Source organism: Tachypleus tridentatus, chromosome 3 (genome assembly GCF_004210375.1).
Source record: "Tachypleus tridentatus isolate NWPU-2018 chromosome 3, ASM421037v1, whole genome shotgun sequence".
Classification (NCBI taxonomy): Eukaryota; Metazoa; Arthropoda; class Merostomata; order Xiphosura; family Limulidae; genus Tachypleus; species Tachypleus tridentatus.
In genome coordinates this window covers 80,123,799-80,136,739 of record NC_134827.1, presented here as the reverse complement: position 1 = coordinate 80,136,739, position 12,941 = coordinate 80,123,799, and the positions used below count along the sequence as shown (strand labels likewise).

Sequence of the window (12,941 nt, the reverse complement as noted above, 5' to 3'; positions counted from 1 at the left end):
TTGAACATTTTTCTTGGCTAAAAAGAAGGCATTTCTTGAAGTCTTTTTCGTGTTGTGGCTGTAAAATGTGATTTGAAGTAGTAGCATGTCACAAATTTAACAGCCAAGCACAAGAAGCATAAAAGTCTCCAAAGTATTCAGGAATTGTTTAACATCACTTTGGTAGGTATTGTGCAGCAAGCAGTGTTCAACACTATGCTTACAGCTGCTTTCAAAGTGTCCTTATCTGCTTATCCTACTGCTGACCATCATGATGCTTCAACCTGCCTCTCCTACTGAATCACATTTGAAATTATTCATATCTCAGTTGAAAGCTAAATATGAAGAGATGATAGAAGAAACATAAAAGATTTCAACTAATTATGCCGAGAATGTGGTTTTATTGATATATACTGAATTTACTACCAACAGGTGGACCTTAGTACTAGCTAGTACAGAGACTTGAAGATGCTGTCACTCAAAAATTTATCAATTAAGAAACGAAAACTGGTCTCAAAAGGGCATGTCCAAAAGCACACTCTTTGAGAGTTTCTGGATTGAACTTACTTTTAATATTCAACAAATTGTAGCGTAAAGACACCTCTTGGTTCCTGAGAGATGCGTTAAATTGTGTTAATCACATATATTCATGCACATTTCTGCAACTAAACTGTAATTGTGTTAACTGAGTATTCTTGAACACTTCAACAACTGAATTTAAAGTATGATAATTGTGTATTTATGAATATTTCAACAACCGAATCTAAACTATGTTAACAGGTTAGTTATGTAAATTTCATGAGAGAGCTAACTTGAAATTGTTAACTGTGTAATTTCCGTTATTACTTATGAATCTGTGCATTTTATGGGTTTGTAACAATCAGATTGAAATGATGTAGTATATTAAAATATGATTTATTGTTTGAATAATTACATTACAGGGACTTAAAAAAACAAATGTTCATACAGAAGCACTTTTGAGTAAAAAGATATTTGCTTGTGTTCATAACAAGAGGACTTGACATATACATATCCCAAATTAAAACATTTCTCAACAGTTATATTTGTTTTGTTTTGTGAAACACTTTAGATTAATAAAATTCCTTTACCTTTTCTACTGCTGTCAGGCTTTCTGCATCAGCCAAGTTGTCCACAGCGATAGCCAAGAAAACATTTAACAGAATGTCTGAATAATTCATTAAGAAAGGTTTGTGCTTTCACCAAAAAAAAATGCAAATCTTGGTTTTGTTTTGTTGTTAAGCACAAAATGAAACACCTATATTTCACAAAGTAAATTTTTCTCTTGAAATTGAATTCATTATATGCTAATTATGTACCTTGCAATTATAAAATAATTAATTATGGCATATAAATTGTATATCTTACACATAAAATCTGATCCATTATGATATATTAATTATATTTCTTACACGTAAAATCAGATTCATATATGTATGAATTAGATATTTACTCTTAAAACCTGATTCGTTATGATGTAATTATTAATTTTACATTTCAAAGTTGATTAATCATGATCTAATATTTTATTTAATTTAAAATCTAATTCACTTTGACTGTATTATGCCATTCTATTTCATATTTCCTCACCATGTACACAAGAAATTACAAGATCAGCAAAAAAATGACTTGTTTTAAAGCACTGTTAAATTACGAGTGAACAATCAGTGAGTGTTTTTTTTAAAAAAAGAAAGGATACAGTTACCACAAATAAAAAGAATTATGAAATATATGCAAGCCAGAATACCAATAGAACCAACCCCACCATATGCATTAATACCATGATACATCACAACATTCCAGTCTTCGCCAGTGAGGATCTAAAAAAGCAAATTATGAAACAATTATCAAAAATAAATAAATGAATTTACTTGAATGCATAAAAAATAGGTTAACAACTGGATTAGGCCCAGCATAGCCGAGTGGTTAAAGCACTCGACTCATAGTCTGAAGGTCTCAAGTTCAAATCCCCGTCCAATCAAACGTCAATCTCACTATTCTTTGGTAAAAGAGTAGCCCAAGAGTTGACAGTGAGTAGTAATTACACTACTAAATTAAACAGGACTAGTGCAGATAACCCTTGTGTAGCCTTGTGCAAAATTTAAAATTAAACAAACAAACAACCAACTAGAGCCTGATACAAAATGTTATATTATTACTTAAACAAATAAATATACCGTATTATCTCAAATTTAAGACGCACCCTAATTTTAAGTTTGGAAAAATGTGAAAATGGTGCATCTTAAATTTGAGATATTATTTTTCGCTCTTCGAAAAAGTCGTTTTCCTCAAACAACAAATATTTTAGAAAAAATCCAGGATAACAAACAGATTGGAATAAATTTTAAAAAGAACTCAGTTTAGAAGGACTAAAAAAAAACACGCATAAAATGTCAAATTTCCCAATGTAAGCGCTTCTGGAGGTGTGGTTGGATATCACCATCCTCAGTCCTAGTCTGAATTTCCTGTTGTTCAGATGCTATTTTATTGCATTTTTTTTATTTTTACTGTGATTTTTAACCACTGAAAAGTGTTTCACGTACAATGCTGAATTGAAAAGGAAAGTTATTTTGTGCGCCGAACAGATTGGGAATTGTGCAGCCGGTAAAAAGTATACGATATAGTGAGTGAGGCAAATGTCTGTCGTTGGCGTGGTATGAAAACCAAGTCGTTTTCTTGCAAGAACAGTACAAAGACATCCTGAAATTGATGCCACCATTTTAACGTATTTCAGAAAGTTACGAAATAAAGGGCAGCCTGTAACGAATGTGCAGGAAATAGTGGTATTTTTTTCAAGACTAGTCGTGGCTGGTGCGAGAAATTTATGAAAAGAGAAGATTTTATCATTACAGCAAAAGACAACAATTAGTCAAAAATTGCCGTCAGATTTTGAAGATGCATAAGATGGAATGTAAGATGACATTCTTTGAGGCAATAGTGAATCAAGCAATGAAGATGCTTCAGCTTCAGAAAATAATAGTGAGTCAGAAAATACATCGGAGCAGCATTCTGATTAAATAAAGAAAGCAAGGAAGAAACATTATTGTAATGAACAATTTAAATTTCCTGTATTTCATTTTAACCACATTATTAACATTGTAATTCGTGAATAAACTCTTTTAAAACATATTTACTTATTTCTAATTATCATCCAACTTTTTTTTACTGAAAAATCCCTTGTGTGGTGCGTCTTAAATTAGAAGGTCTTAAATTCGAAGTAATATGGTATAATTAAAACAAGCTAGATTTAAACATCAAAATAAAATAATACTCCAGCTTGTTTGAATTTTACCAAATAAATATAAAATTTAAAGCACTTTAATAAAACTAAATAAAATATCAAATTTTGCTTACAGAAAGGTTAAAAGTAAAAAAATTATATCATTAGTTATTTATAGCTAAGAATATTTTTTGCACATTGCTGGGGCAGTAAGAACTGCATGATTAAAAGCTACCTGTGGTTAAAACTTGGATTGGCTTAAGTGGGAAAAATTTAACAGCTGCAAGTTAAAGCAGATGTAAGAAACTCATCTAGGTAAAGCTTCGAGAGTCATTTTCTTGATTGTTTCTCATTTGAATTAAATGTGTAAAAATATCTTGTACAAAAATATTCTTTCTGAAATAATCATAAATGTATAGATTTGTTCATTGTTTGTTTCAGACAGCACATGAGCCAAGTCAGAGACTCCCAGCTCCTAGGGTAGTTTATCATAAATTGCATTTATTTGAACAGATGGTATAAAGACGGAATATAAAAGATAACAATCAAACGACTAGAATTAAAGTTACTTTACTTTAATACAGACTCAGAAAATACAATAAGTCTTCTAACAAGTAGAATTAAACTACATAAAAATTTATGCACTAGCAATCTCTTATTTTCAGCTGATAAACTAGATATAAGGTAACTAGCCAACAGCATCCACAACCAACTCTTGAGTTACTTTAATAGTGAGAATTAACCACTTCTCTTATAATCAACCAGTGGCCCCAAAAGAAAACACAATTTTGCAGCAACAGGACATGAACTGTTCGTTTTATCATCTGCCTTACAAACTCATATCCCATCTAGCCTTTTATAGATGTGAATTATATAATAAATATACACTTTGAAACACAAAAAGATGTACAATTATAAGAAATATGGTAGTTAAACATTCATACATAATAGATAAAACAAAATAAAGTGAATGTTGGTTACCAAAGATTGGTTTAAAATAGTAGAGACAAGAATTTCAGTCATAATAAATTCGGTTTACGATATGTAGAGTTTATACTGTACACCAGTCAAATAATATCAAACTAAGAGTGGACGGAATTAACGTAACTCACAAAACCAGTAACTGATTTCTACAAGTCATATTCATAGTTTTGACAATAGACAAATGTTTGGTGTGGCACATTTTCACAACTTTACCTGAAATACTGTAAGCAAAGACTGCCAAAATGAATCAAAATTGCTGCGTGGTTTTTCCTCCGTTTCTGCAAAGTTAAATTTTCCACCAAAAACCTGCATACCTAAGAGTGCAAAGATGACAATAAACAGAAACAGGAGCAACAGTAAACTTGCAATAGAACGCATGGAGTTGATGAGGGATGCTACCAGGTTTCTCAATGAGGCCCAGTATCTAAACGTAACAATTAGCTGATTATTCATATAAACGTTGAGGACTAAAGCATACTATAAAAAAAGTTTAGAAATTATTATATGTGAACTCTCTTCTTTGAAAAAAAAACAGTTGTTGTTTTACACTGGGTTATTTAAAACCCATCAAATATTATTTACAAATCTTATAAGAAGTTTCAGTTATAACACTTATTACAAAATATTATGTTGTGATTGTTTATAGCACAAAGCTACACATGGGGCTATCTACACTCTTTCCACCATTGATAAAATGATTTTGTTTCTTTCATATTAGTCCCCCCTGCTGATACGGTGATAAGTCTATGGATTTACAACACTAAAATCAGAAGTTTGATTTCCCTTGGTGAACTCAGCAGATAGTCTAATGTGGGTTTGCTATATGAAAACACACACACTCTTTGACATTAAGCACAAAGCTCTATAATGAGTTTTCTGTGTTGTTCACTACTAGTATCATAAGCCTCCAGACTTGCCACTGGGAGGCATGTGGGGAATCAAACCCCTGATTTTAGCATCATGAGTTGGTAAACTTGTGCTGTTTACCCACTAGTGGAGGGAAGCAATACAATTCTCAGTGAAAATGATACTTAAAAAACCATTTCATGGATTCCTGCAACAGTTTTGGTAAATTTCTACTGTTCAAATTTAAAATGTATTAATAATACTGTCTTTCACTATATTTTTATTTTTAACATTTTCTACAAGTAAAATTTCACATTTTAAAAATGTTAATGAATAATTAAATCCACTAATTTCATTTCTTTACTGATCTACACTTATAGTTAGTAATTTTCTAACTTTTAAGATTTCTTTACAGAATTTTAATTTTTTTTTACTATGTATAGTTGGTCTGGCATAGCCTTGTGGTTGAAGCACTTGACTCGCAACCTGGAGGTCACAGATTCAAGTCCTATTTCTAATCATGCTTGTCCTTTCATCCGTGGAAACCTTATAATTTGACATTTAATCCCACCATTCACTGGTAAGTAGGAGATCAAAAGTTGGTGATGGGTGGTGTTGACTAACTTCCCCCCCTCTAGTTTATCACTTCAAAATTAAGGATATCTAGTACAGATAACCCTCAAGTAGCTTTGTGTGAAATTCAAAACAAATAAGCAAATTATGTACAGTTAGTAGTTATATAATTGGTACAATTAAATCTGCTGGTAAAATGACAGGTCGTAAAGACATCTTACTTCTTATTAGCTTTGTCTTTGACTCTTAGTTTCTTACATCCCATGAGCTTACTATTCAAATAAGTTTCTATTTAACAGTGACATCATGTAATAATGATTTTACTCTATATTAGTTCATTTTTGTTAACTCTTGGCTACTTATACCACTTGAAAATAATACTATTTGTAAGTAATAACACAAGCTTAATATATTCTTTAAAGCATAATAGCTTAGCATAATATATTCTTTAAAGCATAACAACTTGGCATAATATATTCTTTAAAGCATAATAACTTAGCATAATATATTCTTTAAAGCATAATAACTTAGCATAATATATTCTTTAAAGCTTAATAACTTAGCATAATATATTCTTTAAAGCTTAATAACTTAGCATAATATTTTTTAAGAACTTAATGTACAAAAAAAAAGAATAGTTAACTAACTATACTCATTACCAGATTGATTCTTAGTTTGGTTTAAGTGGGTAATAATCTTGCACTGATTACAAGTTAACATTAATTAATATTCAATGTAAATTTTTAATTTTCAATGACAGCATATATTTACATTTTTATTGTAAAACTGATAAGAAAATTAATAGGTCATTCAAATACAAAACTAAAAAACATTAAAAAGAGACAAATTTGACTTCTTCTAATGACACAAGAAAAAAAACATTACTTAAAATTTCAAGTATAAATCACAGCTCATCCTCATTTAAGAATAGAATATTATTTAGTAGAGAAATAATAAAACTCCTACCTAAAATGACATGACAACCAATGTCTATAGAATGTATCTATATTAACTCAGTATTTCACTATTAAAACTTCATCAGGAGATAAAGACATCTTACAAGTTCATTACAATTAAATCTAAATTGGAGATATTGATCGTTATTTTAAATACTTTAACAAAAATGTCTTTTGATAAACTTCAGTTTCCACACTCAACAAAGTTACAAATAATAAAACTTTTACTTGGTCACTTTGAAGATTCTCAGTAGCCTAACACATCTCAACACAGAAACTCCCAGAGGTGGCATGACATTGGTGTATGTTAAAACCATCTCCATAATCGAGCTTATTACTACAAAGCAGTCAAAACGGTTGAAAAGGGAGACAAAGTAGCCTTGGAAGCCCAAGCTATACATCTTCAGAAGCATTTCTACACTAAAGAGCACCACAAAAAACATGTTGGCAACCTCTGAAATTAACATAAAGATAACATTGTTAAAAAACGTGGAAATCTAACATGTTGTAGAATACAATAACTTATAAACCATTCAAAGGAAGTCAAAACTAAAAAATTATTAATTATCCTATTTTAATAGGAAATAAAATACACTAAACCCATTAGACATAGTTAACATTTTTATTACGAATATTTACATGTTATTAAGACTAAAAGGAGTGTTTTACTGTAATTTAGTTAATTTATTTTCAGCATCATTCTCTCACACAATTTACTTTGTAAAACTCCCATTATACAGATAACTGTTTGCCCCTGAAGAAGAAATGTCCATATAACTCGGGTTATACGATTTTATTTCTTTCTTTGAAGACTTCTTGAACCTACATGTTTTTCTAACATCATAAATTAATCAGATGTTAGATAGCTGTATTCTTCAGTTAGTTCTAGTTCTGTACGTAATATAGATTAAAACAAACGTTAGCCATTTGTATTCTTCAGTTAGTTCTAGTTCTGTGCATAATATAGATTAAAACAAATGTTAGGCATCTGTATTTTTGAGTTAGTTCTACACAGAAGATATATTAACACAGATGTCTGTATTATTCAGTTAGTTCTACACAGAAGATATATTAACACAGATGTCTGTATTCTTTAGTTAGTTCTAGTTCTCTACACAAGCTACATCAACACAGGTACCTTGGAAGTGATCAAGCCACTCTGGTTGTTGATAGTGTTCTGAAGCAAGTGTAAATGTATTGAAGAACACTAAAATAATGACAATCCAGTAGAAGGCCTGCGATTTCACTCCCTTTCGACAAGCCCTTCTCAGTCTCCTGTTCTGCTTTGCAAATTGCTTACTGAAAGTTTAAAAATTCAAATTTCAATTCCATTTTACTATTATCTAAACAACAAAGTCAACATATATAACACTATACCCAAGAATGTGAACTGGAAAGTTCTTACTTTCTTATCAGTAATCTAAAAGTCAATACTTTTAAATATGCATCATGAAAAGTTTATGGATGTTAAAAACATATGGAATCAACAACTGTAATCAAAACATGCAGACTTCTCACATATTCATGTTTGAGCCCCATCACTGACTGCAAGTCTGCATCACATTCAAACAAAGATACATCAATTACTACAGTTTGAAAATAAGAAACAGTGTTTGTGGGTTCCTTAAGTAAGGTATTTTATTTTGTTTATTTATTGTTGCTTTCATTCATAATATTAGCTATAATAGTCAGTAAACTAAAACGTGAGTACTTTTCAATTCCAATTATACCTTTATTATAAAAACTGTTTACATTGTTGGCTTAGAAGTTGTACTCTATTTAAGAGTAGCATAAATCTCCTAAACTGGCTGAACCTCATGAGATATTATTCAGATTATGGCCAAAAATATCACCAATGGCAGAGGTACACACCTGAAGAAACAATCCATTCTAATCTTTATACATAGAAATGTTAAACAATAGTATATTTAATTTACTAAACCAGATTGAGTTTTAGTTTCTGTTCAAGTATGTAGTTTAATTTAATTGTAAGTTATAATAATTTCACAACTGATCATCTAGTTATTAGCAAGTAAATTTTTTTAGAACTTTCCATATCTTGCTATCAACTAAATGCATACAGTGTATTATTTTAATGTATAAATGACTAGTGGCTGTAACATTCTCAGCTAAAACATTATAAAAACTATTCACAAAACTATCTCAAATTCTGTCATAGTTTGATACATATTTAATACCATTAAATTACCATTAATAATATTAGCTCATTTTGAAAATTAGTTATATATTAATTTCTTGTTTTCACTTTTCATTCAAACACCTGTACGCACTGTAAATCTATTTTTCATTCACCGTTTTGATAAAGTCATCAACTTCTATTTTTTCCTAAAATAATAATTGGTGTACAAACCTTTTAGTTGCCCACCAAGAAGGAGGTCTTAGATTTTCGACACTGGTTCTGTCTCCTTCTATTTTCTCTCCAGCATCTACATCATTCTGCTTGGTTACATAAACGTCTGTACAGATATAAGCATATTTTATTACAAACTTCCTATTTTGCTATGGATCATATAAAGTATTTTGTTTGTAATATAAAAATACGTGTATTCATTAAATTTACAACATAAGTAAAATTTAATTGCCTCATAATAAAATTACATTATTTACTTAATTTTGTTACATAGTTTTCTCTGTAAGTTAAATACTAAGAAGAAAGGATTGTTTTTAAAGACTCTTAATAAGTAATGCCAAACAAATACAAAAACCAATAAATACTGCAACAAAAAAGTTAACAACTAGCTTAGATGAATTTGTAATGGATCTCGTTTCATACTTAGAAAACCAGAAAAAATTATGAGAGTTAAAGTAAATTGTCTACTTTTTACATGTTATTAGTTTAAGTGCTTTGATGCATTAATTAATTAAGTAAAAAATATATTAGTGCATTACTAACTTTAGTATAAGAAAGAAGAATTAACTTTCATCAACAATCAACAGCAAGAAAAGAAACAGAAGATTGGGTAAGTACACTACTTCTTGTTTTTCATGTTTATTCTTTATATATTATTATATAAGTAATTAAAATGTAAAAACAGGGATCTTTTGAGATTAGATTAAGAAAAAAATATACATAAAAAATGTTTCACAAGACACCTATGCAAGCAGCTCATAGTAGCTCGTTGGTAAAGTAATTTGATAGCATAACATGAGTTGCATGTTACCCAAGTGATTTACAACTTATAATAGCATGGATAGTAGTTATGATATGATTCAAAAGACAATAAACCAATAAATTTGATTATAATTAAATGTGTAATGTTATTAGCTTAAAGCTACTTAGAATAAATGGTTGTAGCTTCATGTTACAATTCAAATTTTCTTGTGGTTACAAGTTCGGTCTAATTGACCAATCCCATATAGAAAGAGAAAATAAGAGATAAAATATAAAGTTTTACTCAAAACAAAGTTTGAAATGCATTTAAGAAGTTTTAAGAATTACACAAAGGAAATTTGAGGTTTTTCAAAGGAAAAAAGTATCTGTAGTCTTAACATGAAAATTACTTTGCATATGTACTATTCAAAACAAATACTCAATATGTTCACCCATAAATATTTATTTTAGTTAAGGAAAAGTAAATAATTCAATAAAAATTATTTTTTTGTATGTGAAACACTTATTATGTTAACCGAACGACTCCCGACAACTATATTGAAAGTTAGAAATATTTAATCCATGAAGACTTTAAACAAGTACAAATTGGTCTCGTGGTCAGTCAAACTGATTGAGCCAATGTTGAAAGACTTAGTGTGAATTACCAAGTTTGGATTTAATTTAACTTATCTTTATGAGCTGTTTGAATTTTTACTGTCACTTTAATTGCTAGAAATAGGCAACAAATAAAATCACTTACCATGCCTTGAATCTTCACTTCCTTCCTTATCATCTGGTTCAATATCCTCTAAAATTATATACAGGGATAAGTAAGAATAAACATATAAAAGCATATTTTTATACGAAAAGTATGCATTCATCATATAAGTTATAATCAAAATAAACACAATCAGACACAGCACATCAAAGTTGACTGTATGATTTGAGCCAACTAAGTATATTTATATTACAGATTTCTTTTCACCAATCATTTAAAGTTGGTCCAATGTATAATACTGAATAATAAATTAGGTATAATGTCATAACATTACTAAGACATCTAAAGTAAGTTAAATTGGTACGTGATGAATTACAAAGGACTTGAATAGCCCATATATGAAGTTTAAATTAAAAATGTGACTGTACTTTTCATTATTCAAATTAAAATTGCTAGTGTGTTAAGTAAAGAAAAACTTTGGAAAACGTGTGTGGTTCAGTACATCAAAAATGTTATTAAAACAAAATGTCTGAAACATGACAATTCATTCAACATAATGAGATACGCAAAATGCTGAATATGCTCATGTCTATATTATTCATACATTTTGTCATAACTGTTTATTTACTTACCATATGCATATTATATGCTGAATTAGCTAGGAATATTTTATACAGTTCAATCCTTTTCCAGTCACAAACTGTTTACTTAATTACAATATTTCAGGACACTATTTAAGTATAACTTGTCTAGAGTTCAGAAGTCATTAAACTTAGTTAATATGAACCTTGGCTACGTACTATGCTGACCTCAGTAAGTACCGCATTAAACTTAGCTATATACCAAATTTAACTTGGCTACGTACCACTCTGAACACAGCTACATACTATATTGACCTCAGTAAATATTACATTAAGCATCGCTACACATAAAGCTTTGAAAGCTCAGGGTAAACTGTAACTAGTAACTGGAAATATTACATAAACAATAACCTAAATTAAATTACTTTGTGCATAAACACATGTTGGTTTCATTTAATAAACACAAAATTCTGCTGCATACGTGGTGGTTTATCATTCCCAATAGCTACAATTACTGGCATAAAACGGGAAAGGTATTTTTCTTAAATATTTTGAACATCCATGAACTTTGTTATTGCTTTCATCTACAAAATGGTTAAAGTCCTAGATTATAACTGTAAAATTCTGATTGTTGTAGTAATTTATCTACACATGAAAATAAAATATTTATCTTACATCATATTGTTTTTTTTAAATAAATTGTCTCAAAGTCACAGTAAATGTTCCGTACAGCCGTAACCTTGAGACAATTTATTTAAAAAAAAAAGAAGAGTAAAGTTGAAATATAACAGAAGACAAAAACTACTTGTTTCAGTTTGATATGTTCTGATCGGTTAAGAAAATAAATTTTCCTGATGACTAACCAGCCTGAGTAATCCAGTCCAAGTATCCCCTAAGATCTTCTTCTATTTGTTGCTTTTCTCGTAGTTTATGAAAATCACCTCTTGCTTTAGCCTTTTCTCTTTCTTTCGAAAACTCTCTAGTTACAAAAAACACAAGCATACATAATATTTAATCTATACATATTTTCTACACATATATTTTGGTATCTAAGACCTTAAAAAATAGCAAAGTCTGTCATTTTAAATTGAAAACAAAAATGGTGAGGTAAACAATTCACAAATTTGTGAGTTTCAATAATAAGATTACGTATTTACAATGAACTAAACTTAAAGTTAAATGACAAATGATTATGTAAACTTATCATACACACGTGTTCTATTGAGTTTTATAGATACTAAGATTCAATAAAATTTAAAATTTATCTGATCACAGCAATAGCATCCAGTTTACAAAGTTGTGAGACTTAATTATTAATTTTATTAGACTGCAAGGAAACATCTGTATAGTTTCCACATTATATATATATATGTGTGTGAAGCTTTAGCTTATTTTACATACAGTTTAGAAAATTATCACTCTTACCAAAGAGAGAGGATGTTGTTACCATCGGATGTTTCTGAAAATTTGTAAAATGATTTGTGTGCTCCACAAATACAAATTGATTTAATTTTGGTGAATGTATGTCAAAGGTTTACCGATGTTCAACTGCTTCTGTTATAACTGTAGTAAAATCTAATTTTAGTTAGTTTCTTGTTAAGTACGAAACTGATTTTTTGTTTTGTAGTTAAATAAATCTATACAAAATCAAGTTGACCTTTCAGGTTTTGTTCTGTAATTAAAAAAAGAGGGTTTATTTTGTAGTTTTTGTTTTGTTGTTGTTTGGTTTGAATTTCATGCAAAGCTACACAAAGGCTAGCTGTGCTAGCCATCTCTAATTTAGCAGTGTGAGTTTAGAGGGAAAGCAGGTAGTCATCATCACTCACCGCCAACTCTTGCGCTACTCTTTTACCAATGAATAGTGGGATTGACCGTCACTTTATAATGCCCCAAGGCTGAAAGGGTGAGCATGTTTGGTGTGACGGGGATTCGAACCCGAAACCCTCAGATTTTG

General features: G+C 29.7%; 1 protein-coding gene across 7 annotated transcripts in view; it reads right to left on the bottom strand.

Moving 5' to 3' along the window:
* The window catches only part of LOC143247316 (muscle calcium channel subunit alpha-1-like), a 133,449-nt gene that overhangs the window by 49,498 nt on the left and 71,010 nt on the right, over positions 1 to 12,941 (bottom strand). For all 7 annotated transcript variants that reach the window (XM_076495156.1, XM_076495150.1, XM_076495151.1 and 4 more), the window contains 8 exons: positions 11,851 to 11,966; positions 10,449 to 10,496; positions 8,948 to 9,053; positions 7,715 to 7,875; positions 6,805 to 7,030; positions 4,415 to 4,625; positions 1,697 to 1,817; positions 1,089 to 1,165 (listed from right to left, as the gene is read on the bottom strand). In XM_076495156.1, the coding sequence (XP_076351271.1) occupies positions 1,089 to 1,165; positions 1,697 to 1,817; positions 4,415 to 4,625; positions 6,805 to 7,030; positions 7,715 to 7,875; positions 8,948 to 9,053; positions 10,449 to 10,496; positions 11,851 to 11,966 (1,066 nt within the window). The remainder of the gene's footprint in view (positions 1 to 1,088; positions 1,166 to 1,696; positions 1,818 to 4,414; positions 4,626 to 6,804; positions 7,031 to 7,714; positions 7,876 to 8,947; positions 9,054 to 10,448; positions 10,497 to 11,850; positions 11,967 to 12,941) is intronic.